Source organism: Spea bombifrons, chromosome 3 (genome assembly GCF_027358695.1).
Source record: "Spea bombifrons isolate aSpeBom1 chromosome 3, aSpeBom1.2.pri, whole genome shotgun sequence".
Taxonomy (NCBI): Eukaryota; Metazoa; Chordata; class Amphibia; order Anura; family Pelobatidae; genus Spea; species Spea bombifrons.
Window position 1 is genome coordinate 39,669,015 of NC_071089.1, and position 24,516 is coordinate 39,693,530.

The 24,516-nt window shown below is 42.7% G+C and overlaps 1 protein-coding gene across 1 annotated transcript; it reads left to right on the plus strand.

Annotated features, from left to right (window-relative positions):
* Positions 1 to 2: 2 nt before the first annotated feature.
* MTFR2 (mitochondrial fission regulator 2) lies at positions 3 to 23,255 on the plus strand. The gene is made up of 9 exons (XM_053459178.1): positions 3 to 91; positions 1,149 to 1,280; positions 2,255 to 2,353; positions 5,049 to 5,153; positions 14,936 to 15,045; positions 17,219 to 17,448; positions 20,547 to 20,844; positions 21,504 to 21,684; positions 22,689 to 23,255. The coding sequence occupies exons 2-9, from the start codon at positions 1,218 to 1,220 to the stop codon at positions 22,752 to 22,754; spliced, it is 1,152 nt and encodes a 383-aa protein (XP_053315153.1). The 5' UTR covers positions 3 to 91; positions 1,149 to 1,217; the 3' UTR covers positions 22,755 to 23,255.
* Positions 23,256 to 24,516: the final 1,261 nt, after the last annotated feature.

Sequence of the window (24,516 nt, forward strand, 5' to 3'; positions counted from 1 at the left end):
GTCCTCTACTCACTTCTCGCTTCCTGATCGCTTCGCCTGCGAGTGTGCCCGAGTGTACGCTAACGGGGAACCGGCTGCCACAGACCTCCAGGTAAAACGAGCTCTGGCTCTGCGAATTATCAAGCGCTCCTAACTCGTTTTGTGTCTTTAGAGGCATAGGATCTAGGATAGGACAGTGTACTCTTTCCATTTTGTTCTGCTTTAAAGACTCCTACCTTAATCCCAAATTCTCTTACTGTGTGAACCTCTGCCACATGTGCTGAGAGGCTGTTCCATTTATCTACCACAATCTCAGTAAAGTGCGGAGAGCATGTTTGTAAAAAGTAAGCACAAAGTTCCATCTTTCTGAAATCAATTACCGTACTCAGTATATAGGACTGTATATAAGAGAATGGATCATGGTACATGTGGCCCAAAATCTTTCTGTTTGCCAGACTGTAGATAACATAAATGGGCCACCCCATCATACATGGTTTACAGAAGAGGTCTCCAAGCTGTTGCAGGATGCTCCTCTGTCAGCTTATTAGCTTAAAGAGCATTATGGGAGCCCTTAAACAGCTGGAGGGCCCTGGTTTAGGGGCACAATAATAACCAATAATCTTAAAGGATCGATTAATGGTCTCTGAGCATAAATTTCTGCTTACCTGGTGGCTTTCCCTGCTGACGGTGAATGGACCCTTTCCATAGTTGCCAACTGTACCCATTTGGTCAGGACAGTCCTGACAATGGAAGTTGTGTCCCAGTGTGGCCACCACTAAATGTTCTTGAAGCCTAACGGTGCAGATGAATGAACAGTGCCCACCATTACATACTGCTCTTGGCGCTATTCACTAAAAGAAGAACCGCCTCTTGTGAGCTTCTGTGGCAGAAAGAGCTTGGCTGGCCCTGTATAATGCATAGGTAAGTCAGTGACAGTCTCCTCAGACACTGAATTATTCATTAAGCAGGGAGAGCTCAGCCCAGTTGAAATCTCCCAGTTCCGGCTCTTCATGATTAATAATGAAGTGACTCTCCTGTGTCAGCTCTCCCTTCAGTGAATGTGTGATGCGATCCCCATGTTTGGCGTTTCAGTTTTTATTCTCGTATAACGTTGTGTATATCGTGTGTGTTCTTCCGTTGTCACAGAACTGTGTGTTATTCTTTTTCAGGCCATGCACAAAATGTTTGGCGTTTGAAAGGATCGTGCAAAGTGCAAGCTGAGTTATCTGGACCTTTAAATGTCGCTGCTTTTGGAGCTCGTAAGACAGCTGTTTGAATATCTGGGGATACCGGATGATCGGGTAACGGACATCGTTTCTGTGACATGACATGTCCTGTGCCATATATATATATATATATAATAATGTAGATTGGCCGTTACAAAATAAAATCTCTATATGCAGACCTGGAGGCTGCCGTTTGTGATCTTGCTGTACGTTAATATAGGTCCAAGCCTCGTGAGCATCTGCTGGAGGAAGAACTTAGCTGGTCCTGCACAATGCATCATTCAATATGTGAAGCTTCTGTGGTTTCATTAAGCATTTTACACGGTCAGCCAAGGCCTTTATGTCCTTAAAGGACAGTTCTGGTCATTTTCTTTTCCTCTCCTCATCTGGCAGCCTTCCCCTCTCTTACATGTTTCTTCGTGAAAGGAGCCTAATCCCGATGGCAGTGCATCATCATGCTTGGTAGATGCCAGTTGTTTTGAAGGGACACAGCAGCCTCAGTTAATGCATATGATAGTTATGTTGACCCTTTAACTTCTGCTCCCCCAATACATTTGCCTTTTTTTCCTCCCCCTGAGCTGGTAAGCCTATGTATGGGATAGTTAGGGAGATCAGAGCAGTGGCACACCAGTGGGCCTGATTGCCCAAGAGGATGATCTGCTCCCCAGTTTAACTGCTGGGGGACTTCACCACCCAGGCCAGTCACTGTATACACATACCTGGGAACTCTCCGGGTAAAGCACCGCTTCTCCGGATCTTTAGCAGGAAACTCCAGGTCCCACTTCCCCCTCAAACCATGCCATTTTTCCTGAGATACTAGTTGGATCGCCCACTGACGTCTGCAGCAGCGCCTTCCCACATCCCGAGAAGGGAGAGCTCCATGTAGCTGGAGCCTGGAAGTCCCCAGGAATGTGCACACACAAGAGTATTGTCTGTTGATAAAATGAACAGAGTTTATTCCATAAGAACAGGTGCCGGGATGTTTTCAATTATGATGACATATAAAATGCTGGTTTTATATTTGCTGTAACTGCATTCCTTTTCTTCAGCTTGATCAAATATGGCAGAGCTACGCCAACAGGCGCAGAATTCTACAGGCTCTACAGCTTTATCTTCCTCCGTGGTTACTTCAAAGGATTAATCTCCAGGTACGATAATATATTTATGTACATAATGCAACAATATTTTACGTTTTCACGGGAATTGGCTTCAAATTGGAAAAGACAAAAATCTGCCTTCAATCATTACTGCCGAACAGGCTAAGCTTTGTTGTAGGGCTGCAACAACGAATTGATAATAATCGATTATGAAAATCGTTCTCAACGATTTTCATTATCTATTAGTTGAATCGATTTATAAAATTAGTTTTTTTCAGCTCGGAAAAACTCCCCTCCTTCTAGAATCTTACCTCAAATAGAGTTCGGATTATAACACTAGAATCCGGATCCCCCGCAGCGCTGCAGGAGACCTGGATTCTCCTCTCTGTCAGCCGGTGGGGGTCTGTGCAAAACGCGCAGACATCCTCCGCTTCTCCCCTAGGCAGGCAGACCAGCAACAGCAAAAACGAGCCTCCATAAGCCCTTTGATGACTCCTGTAGGCATGGAAGCCTACAGCAGTCATCAGAGACTCCTCCCTGAAATGGCTGGTCTATAGACCAGCAAATTGCGTCCCAGCTGCCAGAGGTAGCTTCAGGGACAGGGAAGAGGGTTCTTCTGGAGACCAGCACCAACCCTCCCCTGCTGCCTGATCGCTACATGAGAGCGACAGTGTAGCGTTAACCCCTTCAATGCCACAATTGTGTATGACACATTTGTGGCATTGCAGGGGTTAACATTTGTCCCCACAAGCTTCTGGGGACTAAATATCAGTCAATGCTGTGCTCCAATGAAACATCAGCATTGAAAGAGTTCAGGGTGCTTCCAGGTCAAATGCTGTGAGTTTAGTAAGTGAGCTGATGATGATCAGATCACTCCTGACCAACTGTTAGTTTAAAAAAAATCCTGGCTCCTGACTCGCTGTAATATTTGATTTATTGTTTATATATATGTATTGTGTATTATCTATTCTTTTTTGTCTATTTATTAAAGCATATATTTTAGCGCTGTCAGTTTTTCTTATATCAGGGGGGCACAATGGCATATCGGGGGTATAAGTCATATCAGGGGGCACAGTGGCATATAGGAGGTATAAGGGATATCAGGGGCATCTCTGGCAGTGGCATCTCTGGCATATAGGAAATGTAAGGCATTTCTAGGGCAGAGAGGCAAGCTGGGAGTGAGATGTGCATAACTGGGGGCAGGTTGGCAAATAAAAGAAAATATAAACAAGAGGCATTTTTCTCAATCATAGTTTATTAAATATGAAAATAGTTTACATTAATATTTACTAGTAAAACCTTTTTTGGTATTTTGGTAAAACTTAGTTTGAGGAATGTGTTTTGGGTTCTTGTACCTTTAAAATATAGCTTTAATTATGTCAGTAAATTAAGAAGGCGAATAGAGAAATGCTAAAGAGGAAAAAGTGTTTAATGACACATCTTAATGTAAATTATACGTTTTTGTTTGAAATAAAAGAAAAATTTGCATATTGTTTTTTTTTTTCCCGATTCATCGAAAAAATAATCGGCCAACTAATCGATTATGAAAATAATCGTTAGCTGCAGCCCTACTTTGTTGCGGTTTTTCAGGTAACTTGTTTTCCCTTAAAGAGTTACTCCAGTATCCCAGTTATCCTATCAAACAAGGAATGCATATTAAAGTACTTTGTAAGAACCCACTTTAATGTGCATTCTTTAACTACTTTTCCGTAGAAGCTGCAGGGCTAAAGCTATCTGTCCAATCAGTGGTTAGGAAATCATCCCCATTGCAAAGCTTAAGTGTCAGAATGTAAGAAATATAACTATTTGTGCCCAAATATATATTCTTTCGTTCTTTTGGGGACAGGTGGCAAAGAAACACACGCACACAGCAATATGTATTTTAAGAGTATATTGATAGGAAAATAAAACTACAGCAATTAATGGTCTCAAGTTACAACAAAAGCAAACACGAGTGACACTGACAAACCTCACTACTACATTATCGTAATATTAACACCTCTTAACTGGACTAATTACCACAATACTGCAATATATAATAATGACAGCACTAATCCTTACTCCGATTTAACAAAGGAGGAAAACACAATACAAAATATAACCGTAAAACGATATAGTTACCACCAACATCCCAATGATATCTTGACTTCAAAGGACACCGGCAGTCTAAGTACATCCCCAGGGATCCTCTGCACACAGCAATATCTTGAGTTTCTTTCTTGGGAACCAATCAGTCCTTGGGATAGGTAGCTTCTTATCCTTGTTCTCTCTCCTGGACTTTCCTTTTGACTGGTTCTCCCCCTCTTCTTTATGGTCTGAGGTTTTGTTCTTATACAGTATTTTTGGCCATACTAAGTTATGGACTCTGCCTATCTCTGTCTTTGGTTATCAAGTTCATCCAATCAAGGGCCGTTGTTTAGATATGGAAATTGCTCAGTTGTCCATTGCCATGTTTCCATTGGCCATAAGTCCACAATAACTGGAGCCGACTATGAATATGTGAAAGGCCTACTGTGAATATTCGAAAGGATGTTGTGAAGGTCTACGATAGCTGGAGCCGGCTGCGAATATTCAAAGGGATGTTGTGAAGGTCCACAATAGCTTGGGCCGACTCTGAATATTTGAAAGGCCTACTGTGAATATTTGAAAGGCCTACTGTGAAATTTTCAGTTTGTGTATAATTTTGTTAAATAATCTGGGCCTTAAGTTAATGTTTCTCTTTGAGTTATTTTCTTTTAATTAACAGGTTGTACAAGGATGGGAACGCAAGGAGTATGGCTGGACTCGCAGCATTATTCGTGTGATAGGCACCTTACTACCGTTGGATCCTTGCCCAAGACCCCGCTTTCAGGTGAGTACTTTTGCTCGTTGTGAATATTAAAGAATGATGTAATATCCATTTGTGTTGTTTTTCGTATCAAATAGAAAGGAAATCTAGAATTATATAAATTGTAGAATATACCCACAAGTACTCCGTTGTTACCACAACTAATTGGAGATTTTCCTAACTTGCAGTGCAAGAAAATATAGATTTTATTAATGACAGGAGGCGAATATTATGCATTAAATTCCTTCTTTACTACTTCAGCAGCAAAATAGTTAAATACAAAGTTTGGTGGAACAAACAAAAACATCCAAACTTGAAAGACACAATAGAACACTGAGTAGCCAATCAGCATGCAGTAGAGGATATGTAGGTGTAGATCCCCAACCAATCTCCCTCTTTCGCGCTGCCAACTGGATGATAATCATAAACTTCCAAAACAAAGAACAATGAGAATAAACTAATCTGAAATGAAAGAATGACATAAAGGGAGGGTTAATGAGGTGGGATAATATTCGCCTCCTGTCATTAATAAAATCTATATTTTCTTGCACTGCAAGTTAGGAAAGTCTCCAACTTTATTACAGACAGGAGGCTTCATATTATGCATGTTTAAAGCTAGATATAAAAATTACAACACCACAGACGATATGTGAGTATCAGGTTTAAAATAAAAGGTCTTGAAGGTGGAGTCAGTGGACCAGTCTGCGGCTTTGAGTATCTCAGCCAAAGAACCACCAGCCAGGAAGGCTTTAGTTGACAGTTGAAGGCACATAGTTGACATGGAGGAATGAGCTCCAAACACAGAGATACCTATGCCCGCCAGAGACATAGTGGCTCTGACCAATCTAGCGAGAGTAGCCAAGGAGACAGGAAGAAAAGGTTTATGTAAGGAAATTAGAAGCTGAGGAAGAGAGACATTACGAAGAGATGTAGTCTTGAGCTCATAGGCCTTGAGACAGGCAACAAGACAAAGAGAAGGATGATGTGGAAATGAAGGGTAGAAAACAGACTGTAAACCAGTTTTAGTGCGCCTCTGGATTTTAAAACTAACACCATTAGGTACATATTGTCTAAGAGATATATCTAAAGCCCTGACATCTGAAACCCTTTTGAAAGGAATGAGACATAATAGAGTTTAAACAACAATAATTTCAAAGGGAGAGAGTCATAATTGTCCCAGGAATTCAATAAGTTCAATACAATAGACACATCCCATGTATGATGGTATTTAGGAAGAGGGGGGCGTTTGAAACGGATACCCCTCATGAGCTTGCAGACTAAAGGATGCTTACCTGAAGGAAATCCATCGATGAGAGCGTGATTGGAGGAAATAGCCGATCTGTACACATTGATGGTACGATAAGCTTTACCAGAGTCAAACTGGGATGAAAGGAAATTTAGAATGTTGGTTACATTGGAATGTATGGGATCCACCTCCCGTTCCATGCACCAAAGCTTCCAGGCAGATCCGTAATTAGTTCTGGTACCCGGAGCCCAGGTTTTGGAAAGGATACATCTAGCCGAGTCTGAAATTTCCGGATCAAGTTGTGCTGCCCTGATACTAGGCAATCCTCAAGGGGTAGCTGGTGGGAGAGGACCAGAGGGTGGAAGTTCCTTGCTGGGTCGAGGAGGATGTCCTGATGGAAAGGAAGGGTCCTCGGGAAATCTATTAGGATACTCAAAGGAGAAGAAACCATGGTTGTGTTTGCCACCATGGAACAACTAGGGCCAGGACTGCTCTCTGGGAGCATGTAAGGAGGAGAACCCTGGAGATCATGGAGAAGGGGGGGAATGGCATAGTTGATCCCTTCTGACCAGTCCTGAAGGAAAGCATCCTGGCCTTCGGCTTCCGGGTCTGGTCGCCAGCTGACGAATTGGGAAAGTTGAGTGTTGAGTCTCGAGGCAAACAGATCTATGGCAAATGGGCCCCAAAGGGTTGAAAGGGTCAGAAAAACTGAAGGATTCAGTTTCCAATCGCTGGAATCTGTGAGAAAATGTGAGTTCCAATCCCCTATGGTGTTGGATAGCCCTGGCAGATATTCTGCTCTGAGAAAGATGTCTCGCTCTAGGTCACAAGGTAATATCTGCTAGGAGTTTGGCCTTGGTCCCCCCCAGACGGTTCACATACTGAACCGCGGATATATTGTCCATCTTGAGGAGAACGCAACAATGAGTTTTGTCCCTCGCAAAACTCCTTATTGTGAAAAACCCTGCCAGTAATCCCAAACAGTTGATGTGAAGATTGAGTTCTGTTATGGACCACTTCCCTCTGGTGGAGATTGAGCCGCAACGAGCTCCCAACCCAAACGACTGGCATCAGACTCTATGACTATGTCTGGGAATGAGCTGAAGATTGCTCTTCCATTCCATCTGCGAAGGTGGAGAAGCCACCAACGTAGTTCTTCTTCCGTGTCTGGGGTTAGGGAAATCTCGTCTGAATATCCCAGACCATTGCGGCGATGTTGAGCCTTCAAATGTTGAAGTGCTCGATAATGGAGGGGAGCAGGGAAAATGGCTTGGATAGAGGCTGACAAAAGGCCTACTACTCGAGCTAGGGAACTGATAGAGATCAGGCGTTTGTTCAGAATAGAGGAAATTTCTTTCCTTATGGTTTTGAGTTTCCTTGGAGGAAGACTCAGTGTAGCGGACTGTGAATTTATTATGAATCCCAGAAATTCTATTTCCTGGGTTGGAGATAGAATGGATTTCTCCCTGTTGATGATAAAACCTAAGTTTGAGAGAAGGGAAACTGTCCAAGATTTGTGAAGAGAGATGGTCTCTAGGTCTTGAGACATTATAAGGATTTCGTCTAGATATATAATAAGTCTTACACCCCTGCTGCGTAGTGCTGATACTACGGGTTTGAGTAATTTGGTAAAGCACCATGGTGCAGAAGACAACCCAAATGGCAAGCATGTAAATTGCCATTTCGTATTCTTCCAGAGGAATTGGAGAAATGGTTGATGGGACGGATGAAAGGGTACAGTAAGATAGGTGTCCTTTAAATCTATCTTTATGAGCCAATCTTTGTGAATGAGAAGGTCTTGAAGGAGGTGAATTCCTTCCATTTTGAAATGGTTGTATTTCACAAAGGCATTAAAATGATAACCGGTCTGTGGCCGGAATCCCTTTTCTTTACCAAGAACAAATTGCTCAGGAAACCAGGGGAGTCTAGAGGGACCTGAATAATAGCACCTTTGTGGGACAAGCCTGAGATTTCTTCTTGGATCAGCAAAGTGGTCTTGTTGGGTAAAATGAATTGGATGGGGAAGCTGGTCCTGAAAGGGGGGAAACAGGTTACCAAATAGAATTCATATTTGGTTACTGTATCTAGAACCCAAGAGTCGTTTTGTGATACAGCTCCAGATAGGGAAAAAAAATGTAATAATCCCCCCCCCCAGCCTGTTGGGGGAAGAAAGGGGAGCAGTAATACTTACTGAAAGAGGATCTTCCACGAGGAGTTCCTCGATGGCCCCGTGCTTTCCAGGGTCTTCCCCGATGTGGGAAGAAAGGGAGAGGGTTGGAGTTTCCTTGGTAACCCTTATAAGACGAGGTGTAGCTTAGGTTATATGAAGAGGTCTGGTATGGAGGGTTTGGACGGCTGGGGAAACTACCTCTGCTTTTCCCAGCCCTGCCAAAAATTTTTGGGTGGAAAACCTTCTTGAGACTGGCATTTGCCTTGTCCAGATTGGAGAAAACAATCTTCCGCAGCTGAGCCTAGTTCTTTAGTGGATATATGGGCTAGCTGCGGGTCAATAAGGATGCTTCGTCTGCGGACATAGCGCAATTGGCGTTGCCCAGGAAGCAAATTGCCCTTTGCATCCAGCCACTTAGTATGTTAATGTCGACAGGACTGTCTGTGCGCTTGGCATCCTCTATGAACCCCAGGACTTTGGCTAGAGGACCAGACACATACAGGAGCTTCTCTTGACAGGCCTTCAAGGACCTGTCAATGCCCTTTCGGGGGTTCTTCCCAGTTTTTGCGAGGTAGTGGATTACTGTCTCGTCTAATTCTGGGGTCTCAATTACCTTATGAGTTAAGACTGGTCTTGGGCATTCCGCCCGCATCTTGTTGCGAGCTCCCTGTTCGAGAGCTTGTTGCATCCAGAGCGCCATTTATTAAGAGACTTGTTCGGATGGTACCCACTCCGCCGAGCGGGGATGTTTTGTTTGGTCTGGATGGAAAAAGGGGAACCCCTTAGCATCCAGAATAGAGTCTTCAGTTTTTCCAGGTTGATCATTATGATCTTGGGAGTCTGAATACAAATCGGATGAGGAGCCAGTTATTAGGGAAACGATTTCTGAGTCCGAATCACTGCTAGAGGAGGTATGGAAGGAATCAGTCTTCCTCCTATAATGGGCCTTCTGAGCTCGTTTGCCTTCCTCACGAGCAGGTTTAGATTTGGTCTGGGTGTCAGACACGTCTTTCACATGTGCAGAGCTTGTCTGTTTCTTTCCCATGTAAACGGCTTTTAGCGCGTTTGGGGGAGTCTGAAGATAGAGGAAAGCGTTTCCTTTTCTGGGTGGCCTTCCCAGACCTCCTCATGCCTATGGCTAAAGTAGATTCCGACTCCTCAGGTGACCAAAATTGGTCTGAGGGGGTTCTAGGGTGACTATCCCTAGAGTGTTTTTAGGTTTGGAATGGGATACTGCAGAGGCTATAGATTTCACCAATGACTCCTGCATTGAAGCCATGGCCAAAACCACCGCGGTGGAGACAGACTTTGAGACTGTGTTGTCCCAGATGTCCTTAATATGGGCCTCAGAAATAGAACCAGGTGTAGGAATAGACGCAGGAGTGGGCATATCACCTGCCTTTTTCAATTCCTTTGAAGACATAGTAAAACAGCAACTAAAGGAGACACTCTGGAGGTGTTGAAACAATGTGCAGCTTTCCTGAGGTAAGCTGAGGTAAAAAGGGGCGGGAATCTAGCTGAGAACCAGCTAGAGCCAAAATCCCACGAAACGTATGACGCGCGATTTCAGCAGAGAAATGAAATAGAAATGAAACTGACAAATAAACAAAAACAGTAGCTGGACCCGAAAACGCCGCGAAAATTGGCGCAAACAGGGTATGATAGAGGTAGGGGTGAGGGGAATAGTACAAACACCCAAAATAAGCAATTTGGTAAAAACAGCAACGTTGTATAATTGAATGCGCGCACACCCGTGAACGTGTGCGCATGCACCCACTGGCAGGAGGTGTCACACCAACCGGTGTGTCACACCAACCGGTGTAGTATGTACATGGACTGGCTACCCGGTAGAGATGGCACGGCCAATTTCAGTATGTGAGGGGTTAATTCGATTGTATAGGCATGTGGTGCCAAAAGGTCTTTTAAGATAAATTGGTCTTTTGAAGCTGGGACTCCAACCAAGGCCCTCTGCAAGGTGTGAAATTTTACAGGGAGGCGGTGCCTTTAAGTATGCTAGCTGAGTCATTCACCATATGCCTGTATCCCCTCATAGATCCTGGATTCTTTGATAAGTGACCACTAGCAGTCAGGAAAACCATTTCATATCCAGGTCATATCCAACCCATATCAATAACTCATATATTCATTATCATACCTCCTTGTGTGCGTACCTAGAACGGGGAAAGCGCACCCTACAAAAAGAGTACAAACATGGCGGCGCCACTTAAACAGTTTGGAAGGAATTGTGAAGTCTATGATGTTCAGTCATAAGTAGCAAGCAGGCCCGGACTGGCCATCGGGCACACCGGGCATTTGCCCGGTGGGCCGGGCCACGGCAGGGCCGCATTGACTAAGGGGCTGATGGAGCTGCACCTCCAGGCCCCGCCCCTACCCTACCTACGGCCGCCTTAATGCGGTCCGTCACTCTAAGGGGCCGGGAAGTCCCCACCAAGGCCGGCCTTACGGGTCTGCGGCCGCACAGGGTTTAAATTAAAACATCGGGGGGTTTTTTTAACTTTATTTAACATCCTCCATGTTAAATAAAGTTTTTTTTAACTTTATTTAACATGGAGGATGTTAAATAAAGTTGAAAAAAAACCCCCGATGTTTTAATTTAAACCCTGTGCGGCCGCAGAACCCTAAGGCCGGCCCTGGTGGGGACTTCCCGGCCCCTTAGAGCAGGGCCGGCCTTTGGGGTGTGCGACCGCACAGGGCGCCACACAGCAGGGGGCGGTCCGCACCGGGTGCCACTCATCAGGGGGTGCCAACTTGCGGCACCCGGCACCCCTCCAGAGACGGACAGTAATGTCCGCCGCTGGAGGAGCAGGCTCGCAAGGGAGCGGTATCGGAGGTCTTTAACAGACCTCCGGTTCCCTTGAGTGATTTTAAGCCGGGTTCAACCGGCTTAAAATCACTCAAGGGAGCCGGAGGTCTGTTAAAGACCTCCGATACCGCTCCCTTGTGAAACGCGGCAACAGCTGCTGTGCGCCGGGGTTTGTTGTCAGATCCCGGCGCACAACACTGAAGACGCGCCCACCGCTGTCCGTGCCCTCTGACCCGGAAGAAGACAGAGAGGACAGAAGAACTGAAGAAGAGGAGGAAAAGGAGCTGAAAAGAGGAAAGGTAGGAAAACATTCAGTGAGAGTGGGTTGGTATATGTGTGTGGATTGGTGTATATATATGTGTGGATTGGTGTGTATATATATGTGTGGATTGGTGTATATATATATGTGTGGATTGGTATATATATATATGTGTGGATTGGTATATATATATATATGTGTGGATTGGTATATATATATATATATATATATATGTGTGTGGATTGGTATATATATATGTGTGTGGATTGGTATATATATATGTGTGTGGATTGGTATATATATATATGTGTGGATTGGTATATATATGTGTGGATTGATATATATACGTGTGGATTGGTATATAGGTGGGGATTGGTATACGTGTGGATTGGTATGCGTGTGGATTGGTATATATGTGTGGATTGGTAAGTGTGTGAGAGTGATGGGTGTTATGCTGTACCATTTCCAATGTCTTTTTCATGATCTTATTATGCTCTAAAAGTACATCATAACTCCCATCACTCTATACTGTTCCATACAGTGGCAGAGCTGGAAGGCAGAGGCCTTGCACCCCCACCGCAGGACTCCTGAAAGGTAAGTGAACTTCAAAGAGGGAGAGGGTAGATAGTTAGGAGGGGGTAGATAGGGAGAAGGGAGTGAGAAGGGGTAGATAGGGGAGAAGGGAGTGAGAAAGGGTAGATGGGGCAGAAGGGAGCGAGAAGGGGAAATTAGGGCAATCATACTCCTATCATGCCAAGTCTGCGAGTACATCCTGGAATTTGGGTATGTCTGGGCATGATAAGAATGTGATTGCTGTTAACAATTATATATATATATATATATATATATATATATATATATATATATATATATATACACATACATATAATATTGTTTTTTTAATTGTTTTGTCCTTTTTGGTGTGTTACTTACTTTAAATAAAAGTGTTAGATTTTTTTATGGTGTGGGGAGGTCATATTCGGTTTCGGACAGGTAAATGCTGCATTTTCGGTTTCAGTCCAGAATTCATTTCGGTGCATCCCTAGTACTAAGCCAGACAATGAAGTGGTAGGCCTACACCACATCAATGTTTGGCGTAGTATATAGTGATTGGGGTTATGCTGTACTGTTGTCAATATCTGGCTCAATGTATAGTGATAGGGATTACGCTGTACCACCGTCAATGTGTGCCTCAGTATATAGTGATAGCAGTTATGCTGTACCACCGTCAATGTGTGCCTCAGTATATAGTGATAGGTGTTATGCTGTACCACCGTCATTGTCTGCCTCAGTATATAGTGATAAGTATTATTCTGTACCACCGTCAATGTCTGCCTCAGTAAATAATGATAACAGTGAGAAGAGGGGGGGTCAGTGAGAAGTGGCAGAGGTGGTAGATAGTCATACAGGGGGATAGATAGTGTGAAAGGGGAGTTTTGTTACAAGTTTTTATTCCTTTCTTTTTTTGGGATGGGGGCGCCAGAGGAGTAGTCCGCACAGGGCGCCAGAACACCTAAGGCCGGCTCTGCCTTAGAGTGGCGGACCCGGTTGCAGTTGCGGCGGGCTTAAGGGGCTCTGCGTTAATGCGCCCATATAGGCCCAGTCAGTCCGGTCATGACTGGGCCTATTTTAAGGTGGGGGCCTGGAGCTGCAGCTCCATCAGCCCCTAAGTCAATCCTGCCCTGCCACAGGCGCGGTCACAGTTGCTGCTTGCTCCGGCAACAAGGTAAGTAGGGTGAGGGAGGGGGGTGCAGTGAGAAGGGGGAGAGGGGATAGATAGAGACGGTACATATTGAGAAGTGGGGAAGGGGGTTACATAGTGAAAAGGGGGAACATAGTGAAAAGGGGCAGATAAGATGAAGAGGGGGTAGTGTGAATGCGTATGACAATTAATGAATTCATGTGAGGATGAATTGCTTGAATGATTTGTGAGACTGCATTAATGAATGTGTTAATGATTTGTGTGAATGATTAAATGCAAAGATGGTACATGAAGGGTGGGCTTTAACAATAAATAAATAAATAAATAAATATGGGCTGCTCAGGCTTAAATGCCCGGCCCTATTTTTTGTCCCAGTCCGGGCCTGGTAGCAAGTGTGACATATCTATGGACGTCACAATTTACAGGAAATTCACAGGAGGGACGATAAAATGAAAATAAATTATTTGGACTGATATGTTTCCACCACACAAGGGGGAGGTCACTTATGGTACACCTTCCCTCCGCTTATACCACCTCTTGGTCGGCTTGGAAACTCGAGATGAACTAGGAAAGAGTATAAAGTTAATGAGAGAAGATTGGTCAGTGTGCTTACTAGGTCTAATTTTGAGTAAGTCGCCATCTTTCCTTGCTGGAGCCCTACGGACAGAAAAACTGTTACTTTACCATTCAAGTGAGTAGTTGGGTTTTCTGTAACTTTCTCCTTTTTATTTTATCTGTTGGTGTAAATAATCTGTTTATCAACTTTTTTTTGTATGCACTGTGATTTTTGTGTTCATAATAAATATTCCTTTATTAAGTTCTGCCTTTGTCTGGTAATTTTAAATCGCGTAATTATTGTGTTAAAGTATATTGTGTGGGTTTTTAGTCTGATTCATTTGGGGTACCAAGGCACCCCATTTCTAAACTGTCTTGGTGGTGGCAGCGTTATTTTGATATTTGTTATATCGTTATAGTTAATTGGGGGTGGTATTAAGGGTGGATATTTGTATTTTTATCACTATTTCCGGTCTAGGGCAGACAGTGAATTTTAACCCTTTTACCACCAGAACCAAGTCACACGCACGTGACAAGAGTGCGTTTGTGACAAGAGAGTAGTGACAAATATTAGAAAATAAATGAAAGCAATTTAAACCACATAACTGAGGTAAAAAATACAATTCAGAGAGCAAAAAACAGTTGGTACTTATCTGTGCAGCTGAGCAGCAAGAAAGAGGGAGATTGGTTGGGGATCTACACCTACATATCCTCTACTGCATGCTGATTGGCTACTCAGTGTTCTATTGAGCCTTTCACGTTTGGATGTTTTTGTTTGTTCCACCAAACTTTGTATTTAACTATTTTGCTGCTGAAGTAGTAAAGACGGAGTTGAATGCATAATATGAAGCCTCCTGTCTGTAATAAAATTATCTTTTATCTTTTATTTGTCTTGCTTTAATTTTTTTTAAATAAGTTATAGAGCAAAACTGAATAAATTGTGCATATAAATGTTTAGTAACATCTTCAAACAATGTACATTTTTTAAAATGTTTGATGCTGAAAATTGTGTTTTTATATTATTTATACAAAACTTTTTTTTTTCTGTAGCATGTGCTAGGTCCAGAGAGAAAGGCAACGGTCTGTAAATCTGGGATTCCTTCTCTAGTAGACGTACAGTGGCTGTCTGAGGATGACGTAATGTCTTACACCATGTTTAGGTAATTATCAATAATAACTGCTATTAAGTGTTTTCTGATGTTCGAAACCGAGGAGAGGGACCCTCAATGAGACAAACGAAAGCGAATCGTAAAGCTCATAATTTGCTTGCATCTCTCTCTCTCTCTCTCTCTCTCTCTCGTTCTCGGCTACTTATTCAAAGCTCTGCTTCTTCTCTTGCTTCTACCTGTTCTTCTGCCAACCCCCCCCCCATGACAAGGGTGTGAAAACTGTGGGGGTTAAACTGTTATGTTTGGTTATCGTGATATCGCCTTCTTGGCTCCATTTACCTGTGTTCTCTCGCCACCTATTTGGTCAGTGTGTTCTCTTATCAGCAGGCTGTGTCCATAACTGTTGTTGTGTTGTCCAGACAGTTAATCAGATTATCACGTCTTCATTGTGTCTCTGTGTGCCATCTCCCCTTCCCTCCATAAATTCCCCATATAGACTCTCAAGTCTTGTAATAAAATAATATCCTTTGCCAAGTCTCGTTTAATTATTGAGTTATAGGCATTCTTTGCAGAGGAGAATGTTAATTCCTCCAGCTCCAGGGAGTAAAAGGGGCCCCTCTGAGAGCAGTGGGGTAATGGCTTAAATAGTAATTAATCATTGATCAGAGAGTATTGTATTGGGTTAAAAATAGGGCTGCAACAACTAATCGATAATGAAAATCGTTGCCAACGAATTTCATTATCGATTAGTTGAATCGATTTTTATTGATTATAAAATGAAGGGTTTTTTCAGAGCTCTGAAAAATACCCCTCATTATATAATCCGTTTCAGTGACTCACAGCAGCAGTTCCTACTTACCAGTCCCTCCCTGTAATCACTGTGACAACTAGCCCTGCCCCTTCCTTCTCCCAGAACCACATGGCTGTGACACTCCTCTAAGTATAAAATTAATATTCGGGATACTCAAAGTTAGGGGAGGTGGGGGTTAATTTAGGGGCAGTTTTGGTTAATGGGGTGTTTAGCGGCAGCTATGGTTAATGGGGTGTTTAGGGTTAATTTAGGGGCAGTTATGGTTAATAGGGTGTTTAGGGTTAATTTAGGGGCAGCTATGGTTAGTGGGGTGTTTAGGGTTAATTTAGGGGCAGCTGTGGTTAATAGGGTGTTTAGGGTTAATTTAGGGCCAGTTGTGGTTAATGGGATGTTTAGGGTTAATTTGGGGCAGTTGTGGTTGATTGGGTATTTAGGGGTGTTTAGGGTTAATCTAATGATGAGGACTGAGGGTTAATTTAATTTAATAAAGTTAACTTAAGGTGCAGTTAGAGGTAAATGGGGGGCAAACTAAGGGGAATCTAAATCCTGGGGGCAGTGAAGATTAACCCTGTATTTATCAAAGCATTGTGTCAGTGTTATGCGAACGGGTCTGTGACTCTATGAGGGGACTATGAGATATCTGGGGGGGTATAAGGCATATAGGGTATATAAGGCATATGTGGGGCAGTGTGGCATGTCTGGGGAGGACGAAGTGGTATATCAGGGTGTATAAGGCATATCTGGGGGTAGAGTGGCATATCTGGAGGTAGAGTGGAGTGGCATGTCTGGGGAGGATGGAGTGGCATATCAGGGGCCACAGTGGCATGTCTGGGGGTAGAGTGGTGTGGCATGTCTGGGGGTAGAGTGGTGTGGCATGTCTGGGAGACAGCGTGGCATGTCTGGGAGGCAGCGTGGCATGTCTGGGAGGCAGCGTGGCAAGCTCACATGTGCATAAATTGGGGGGGGCTGGTTGGGAAATAAAGACAAGAAATGCATTTTATCAAAGTTTTTTTTATTCTGCTGTTTGTATTTAATATCGTTTGTTAAATTATTTTAAATAAATGAAAAATTTACATTCAATAAAAAAAATAATCGGCCAACTAATCGATTATGAAAATCGATTAGCCCTAGTTAAAAACAATAAAATACTATAAAATAAGCAAGTTTATGCCACTGACATTGATATGTGAATATGACCTAAATGTTGCTGATCCATAATCATTTATGTAATAAAAATGTGAAAATAATAGCTTTATTACTAATAAACAGGTTTTCTTTACCTTATGACCTAACTCTTTCCTCCTCTCCTGGCAGTAGATACTATCCACTCTGTTTAAAGTTATCATTTTTACTTTACCTCTGTGTGTTACTTGAATATTTCTATGTTTAATAGTGACCTTTTTTTCCCCCCAGGCATGATCTGGTAAATCAGCCCAAAGAAGCCATGTTTTTAGCAAGACATAGTGACATAAATCCAAGTGGGCAACCTATGATTCCAAGTAACATAAAACCAGACTGCGGCCAACTTGTCCAAAGTGAGAACGCAATCCAGAAAATTGCAGCCCTCGAAGACGAGCTGATGAAATTGAGAGCACAGATTGCTGCTATTGTTGCCACACAGGACACGAAAAGCATTGAGTCTTGTGAGTATGGTTTTATTCTCCGCTCTGTTAACGCAATAAGTAATGAAGCATCATCTTTTTCTGTTATGTTTTTTGCATAATTAATGCATATTGCATGTCCGGTGGCATAACATGGGAAGCAGGGACCACATGCAACCTGTTCTGAGGGTCCTTTGGCTATATCTAGGGACACACGCATATTTGTGGAATTTATACATACTATATATATGTTGGTGACAAATTTGCCAGTCCCCAATATTTATGCTTTAAATGGCATTGCACTGATTTTTCCCAGCGTATAGTGGCAGCACCGATGGGGGCTCGATATTTCTCTCGGCACAAGTACTATAAAAGATGGTAAAGGCTTAAACTCCGCCCTCCCCTATCTGTACTCACATTACTAAATGGAATCGTAGATATCCCTACAATAAGCAGAGATACTCCAGGGCAACTGATAAATCTTCCTTTCGGAGGCAAAATAGAGTCTAGATTTCAGCCTAAGACTATTAGACAAGAAAGGGCTAGAAGATTCTGACAAAGTGGGAGGGTTGCCTTCAGATATTTTGAAAAACATGGTTCCACACTACCAGCAACCCATATTTTTGGTTACTCGGATGATCCAAAAGGGAGATTTTATGGCCTCGCTGGACTTCTAGGATGCTTATCTGCAAGTACCGATAGCAGAGAGATCCAGAAAATTTCTAAGATTTGCAGTAAGCACAAACAAAGGCATCAGTCACTTTCAATTCAAGGCTCTACCTTTTGGGCTATCAACAACTCCAAGAGTCTTCACCAAGATTCTCACTCCATTAGCGGCAGAGCTGAGACTGCGAGGGATCCATATCTGGATGACTGGCTGGCTCATAAAAGTGTCATCCTCTGCCCAACATTTATTAGATCTGCAGACCACTATTACCCTTTTACACCACCACGGTTGTATTCTAAATGTATCCAAGTCCAATTTAATTCCGACTACGGAGATCAAGTTTCTGGGTTTTCTGGTAGATTCAATGTCTCTACGTCTTTTCCTACCGGATCAAAAAGCCAAACAGATTCGACAGTGTCACCCAGTTAGAAACAAATCCCCTCTGCTCTGTCAGATGGGCTATGAGTATACTGGGGTTGATGACATCCACCATCCCTGTGGTGGCCTGGGCACAAGCAAGGATGAGACCTCTACAATGGCACATTCTGTCCCATTGGTCCGGAAGGGAAGAGGATCTGGACACAGACAGATTATCTCTCAAGCAGCTAGATTGGTGGAAGGTCAAGAGAAATTTAACAAACGGTCTATCTTTCCAGCCAAGCACTGGATTATAGTTAACACAGATGCGTCCGAAACCGGCTGGGGAGCCCATCTCCAGTTTTGAAAGGCCCAGGGAAAATGGTCATCACAAGAGGCACTCCAATCCTCAAATTTCAAGCCTTGGATATCGGGCAAGCCGGTGAAGATTCAATCAGACAACACCACGACAGTAGCCTTTCTCAACAGACAGGGAGGCACAAAAGAAAGCTGTATCTAGAGGCTATTTCGGCTATCCACATCAGAGGTCAGAACAATGTTATTGCAGACAATCTCAGCAGGAGCAGATGCTCCCAAGCAGAATGGTCTCTACACCCAAATGTTTTCAAAACATTAGTTACGAAAGTAACTGGATCTCATAGCAACGAGACTGAATTGGAAAGTTTCCCTCTTTGCCCCTCTCTCTCTACAAGATGTATTACCCTCATTTCCTGGATGGTCTGGAGATCAAGTGGCAGTTCAATCTAGCATACGTCTTTCCTCCAGTATCTATGATTCCTCGAGTGATTCTCAAAATCAAAACAGACAAGGCAAGAGTGCTGGCTATACTTCCATTCTGGCCAAACCGGAGTTGGTTTACAGTCCTTTGCCAGCTCTCGGTAAATCATTGGGAACTTCCAGTATCTTCCGACATCTTAGAGAACAATTCCACTCCACACTCTTCAGATATTCAGATTGACAACATGGCTGCTGCAAGGCTAATCTTGGAGGATCAAAGTATCAGCGGTAACATGGCAATCTTCTTTTGAGTTCAGTGAGACTATCTACGGCCAAAATGTATCTTAGAACCTGGAGAAAGTTTCTTGAATGGTGTCGCTGTCAAGGACTGCAGAGTTCACCTCCGTCCATTCCGGTCATTCTGCACTTTATGAATTTAGGGTTTGAGGCAGGCCTCAAAGTCGCGACTCTTAAGGGTCAGATTTCTGCCCTTAGCCATTTCCTGCTCTTTGATTTGGCATCAGACCGTTTCATTAAAAGATTTCTCAAAGCCATCACGATTAAAAGATTAGATCCCTTTTCCACCATGGGATCTGACCTTAGTACTCAAGGCCCTGTGCTCTGCTCCATTTGAACCTCAGCATGATGGATTGGGGAACTCCAAGCTCTCTCAGCTTCGGAAGATTTTCTCGTTTTTCATCAAGATAAAGTGGTTCTGTATCCCAGACCATCTAAAGCTAATGTTTACCAGCCTATAGTTTTTCCAATGTTTTACCCAGACCCTACGTTATCGGAAGAAAGTAAATGGCATTCCCTCGATGTTGAGAGCTCTCACTGGTCATTCATCTGACCATCTGTTCCTTCAGCTCCATGGCAAGTCTTCGGGACAAGTGGTGTCAAAAATCACTTTAGCCAGATGGCTCACAGACACCATCCGTCTGGCGTACTGCCACTATACGCTGGGAAAAACAGAAATTTTTACTTACCGTAAATTCTCTTTTCCCCAGTATAGTGGCAGTACATGTTTCCCTCCCAAATTTTGTTAAAATAAAAATTTGTACTACTGGTTGGTCCTCTTGCTATTAACTGAGCTACGGAGTAATGTGAGTACAGATATAGGGGAGGGCAGGGTTAACCCTTTACTATCTTTTAGAGTGCTTGTCCCAGGAGAAAGAGCAAGCCCCATTGGTACTGCCACTATACTGGGGAAAAGAGAATTTACGGTAAATTTCTGTTTCTTGCTTTGTTGTATGCCTCCATATGTGTCTGTCTTGATACTAGTACGTTTTTGTTTATCTTATCCAGAAGTAATCGTTATTCACGTAAAACAATATGTACACACTCTTCGTAATAATGACAATTTTCATCTCCTCAGTAGGTTCTGAAACTCTGAGTTCATTTGGCAGCCCGGGCAATGGACTTCCCCCACCATCGTTGGCTTCCACGCCTATTCATGGACAGTTAACACAGTTTGCAGCAGCACCACCTCCACCTCCACCTCCTCCCTCTGCCAAACACAGCCCTGGTGAATCTGCAATAGATCTTATAAAACAGCGCAAACAGGCTCACCAGCACAGCACGAGAGAAATGGACAAAGTAGAAAACATAAATAAGCCTCCCAGCATGATGGATGTTTTGAAAGACATAAATACAGTCAGGCTGCGTGCTGTTGAAAGGTAAGTCCAGGTCATACCAGGTTTGACTCAAATAACTTATTCATTTGTAGCAAAACTGTATCAGATGAGACACTTTGGGCTTGTTCAACTTATCTGGAGCCTTGTAATGAGTACAGCAAAGCTGTGCTAACCTGAATAGCTTTGTCAACGTTTCTCCTGGAGCACCCAAAATACATGGTTTTCAGGACCTTCTTAGGTGAGCACAGGTGGATCCGTTGTGTCTGTCAGATCTATAGTAATTAAAGATCCACGCTTGGGGATGTTTTAGGATCAGAGTTGAAGCATTCTATATCTAGGAGCTGCCATAAATCTTTGTAATCTCTTTAAGATTAAGTCCATGATTTATTTGGAGAGAATGTCATTTATTGTTCCTTGAAGGGACATGCCAACAATCATATGCACATAGTGGCGTCTTTACGTTTTTATGTGGTCTCTTTTGTAAATGCATCGACAGAACACATCTGCAGCTGCCTGCACCCATGTGGTGTAGTCGCAGCCAGTTTACTCCAGCACTGCCTTGGCAAGCTGAACGTGGGGAACCTGTGTGCAGAAAGCCTTATACATTTTTGGCTCTCCTCATTTTGATAGCTAGCCAAAAGAGCTGTGAACTGAAAGAAAATACAAAATATAGTCAATGTACTTGTCTTTTTTTCTGTCAGATCCCCAGGGGGCACTCCCCTGACACGAAAAGACAAGAAGAGACGGTCTCTCAATGACCCAGCAGCAATTATAGCTCATGCACTGAAAAAGAAGTTTGCATACAGACAGAATGATGACTCATTCGATAAAGAAAATCGATCTCATGAGGATTCTGCATTCTCAAGTCCAGAAACACCGCAGGTACATTATAGAATTATTCTCCTTATAGAATTATGTTTTTTGCTTTACTTTGTTGTGTAAAAAAAAAAAAAAAAAAAAAAAAAAAAAACAACCTGGAGAGGTTATTTGGTAAAGTGGGGGTTTATCTGTCTTCACATTACATTATGAAGAGTCAAGGTCAACCCCTATGTATGTGTTTCTTCGAGAATATCCTAGAATGCCATGTATGAAGCATATTTTAATTACTCAGGCAGAACTATGCATACAAAAACAAATAAGAAAAAAAGTTTCCTGCGCTAATGTAAGTGAGATCATGAGAAATGAAATAAGAAACAAGAAGAAAATAAATATATATGTACAATCAGTCTGGAACCCAGTCTAGGGCAATGCTGGCATACCAACATAACAGTTCAATAAGAGCAATATATCAGATCTTGTCCTATAAGAATGGTCCTCAACATATAGTCCTTTTAAATAAATGCAATTTTGTATGTGGCTTATTATTAAAAAAAATTATAAACTCTTATTTTACAAGGAAACAGACAAAAAATATTCCGTTAATTGTGGCACATTTATGAGAAATCACGTTTAAACTAGGTCATAAACTAGACATTATCCTTCAGGATTTGCTGGTAGAGAGCATAATTTATGCTTCCATCCATTATGGAAAGTCACCCAGGTCCAAAAGCAGTCTCAGATCATCGCACTACCACAATAGTGTTTGACGGTTGGTATGATCTTATTGTGGAGTGCTGTGTTAGCTTTATGCCACATATAACAGACCCATGTCTTCGAAAACGTTACACTTTTCACATCAGTCCACAGAATGTTATCCCAAAAGTCTTGGGATAACTCAGAACATTGACCTTAACTGAGGCAAATGAGGCTTGCAGTTCTTTAAATGTTAGTCTGTGTTCTTTTGTGACCTCTTGGATGTGTCGTCGATGTTCTCTTTGAGGAATAAGTGTGTATTTATGGAACTCTAAATATACCTTAACTTCTTTGTCAATTCTGTTTGCTTTTAGTTTGGACGTCACCTTTTGAGGCCCACCGGAAAGCGCATACAGAGGGAATTTCAGAAAAAGGTTTAGTTGGTATTGCAAGTTTGCGCTCTGTTAATTAGCTGCGGAGCGTCGGTGCTGATGTTGTCGGGGAATACATATTAGATGTACCAGACTGGCAGCCTTACAAACTTTTAAGCATTTCTTTTGTTGTAAATGCTTAGATTTTAACATAAACTCAGTGAATATATTGTATGGTGAAATGGACACCTTGAGACCCATGGGATATTTATTTTACAGAAATTGTTTTAGCTGCTTTAAAAAGTGTTTGATGTTTTATAATATTCTGTATAAAGCCCTAATTTGATTCTACTGGTGTTTATTGTGCTTCAGGTATCCTTCTGCTCAATTGTATAAGCTTTGTTCCCTTCTGCATGAAACAAAGCGTATTACAAAGCTAGTAAAACCCTCAATTTAACTCTACATTAAATGTGTCGTTTAGATTTGTTGAGTGCCCATGCAGCTTCAATTATTTTGTTTTTTTATAGATTGTATATTTTTTTTTTATTATTGGTTTTCAAATACATTCAAACAAACAAAGCAAAATCATTTCCATCGACTGTAGATTAATTCCATTAATATCGTTAATAGGAATGCTTTTCATAAAGATATATTCCAAAATATATATATACATATATGGAAATAGACTGTACTCATTCATAATTTAGACGGCTATCAGACAGCCCTAGATTTAAACAGGGCAATTGAGGCTTTCGAGAGATATAGAAAAAGTATAGAAAATTGCCAAGGAGTCAAGCATTTAAGCCATAACAGAGTAAAAATTTCGCCAAGGTAACCAGATCTTATCATAGTTTTTTAGGTTATTATGCATTCTAAAGAAACATTTCTCCATTAGATGTTGGTATTCAATTTGATTCAAAATTTGTAGCTGAACTGGAACTACTTCTGATTTCCAGCCACGGGCCAAGCAGATTTTTATTGCTGCTAATATACCGTATTTGTTTGATTATAAGACGAGGTTTTTTTCAGAGCAAATGCTCTGAAAAATACCCCTCGTCTTCTAATCGGGGTCGTCTTCTAATCAGACCTCAAATAGAGGTCTGATTAGGAGACTAAGATCCAGATCCCCCGCACCGCTGCAGGGGACCTGGATCCTCCTGTCTCACCCGACCCCCCCCATTATACACACACTTACCGGTGCGGGGAACTCTGATCTCTGACAGCCGGGGAAAGTATACGCGACTGACGCATACAAACCCCCGCTGCTAGCCACACCTCCTTCCGGCTGCAGCAGAAGGCGACGTCAACCCGCTGCCCCGGCTGGAAGCACCGGTAAGAGAGGGGGGAGAGCGGGGGAAGGGGGGTGAGAGAGGGGGGGAGAGAGAGAGAGTGTGTGTGTGTGTTAGTTAGTTAGTATAGGGTTAGTATAGGGGGTATAGGGTGTGTGTGTGTGTGTTAAATGGGGGCATAGGGCATTTCTGGAGTGGCGTTAAGGGGGCATTTAATAGAGCACTCTGCCTCCTGAAATGCCTTATACCTCCCTATATGCCACTCTGCCCCATAATATGCCTTTTAACCCCCTAAATGCCAGAATGGGATATAGGGGTATAAGGCATTTCTGGAGGCAGAGTGGCACATTTTAAGATCTGAAAGGCATACCATGGGGCACAGTGGCATATAGAGGGTTAAAAGGCATATCATGGGCCACAGTGCCATATTGGAGTGGCAAGCCTGGGGGCAGATGTGCGTAACTGGGGGACAGGTTGGAAAATAAAAGAAATAAAAACAAAAAAAATCTTTTTCTCAATCATAGCTTTTATTAAAAAAAATA

Bases quoted from the DNA above. Each gene is read 5' to 3' on its own strand.
- MTFR2 (XM_053459178.1), top strand. From the start codon at position 1,218: ATGTCGCTGCTTTTGGAGCTCGTAAGACAGCTGTTTGAATATCTGGGG. The intron at 17,449-20,546 runs GTGAGTATGGTT...TCTCCTCAGTAG, and splicing joins CACGAAAAGCATTGAGTCTT to GTTCTGAAACTCTGAGTTCA. The intron at 21,685-22,688 runs GTACATTATAGA...GTTTGCTTTTAG, and splicing joins CAAGTCCAGAAACACCGCAG to TTTGGACGTCACCTTTTGAG.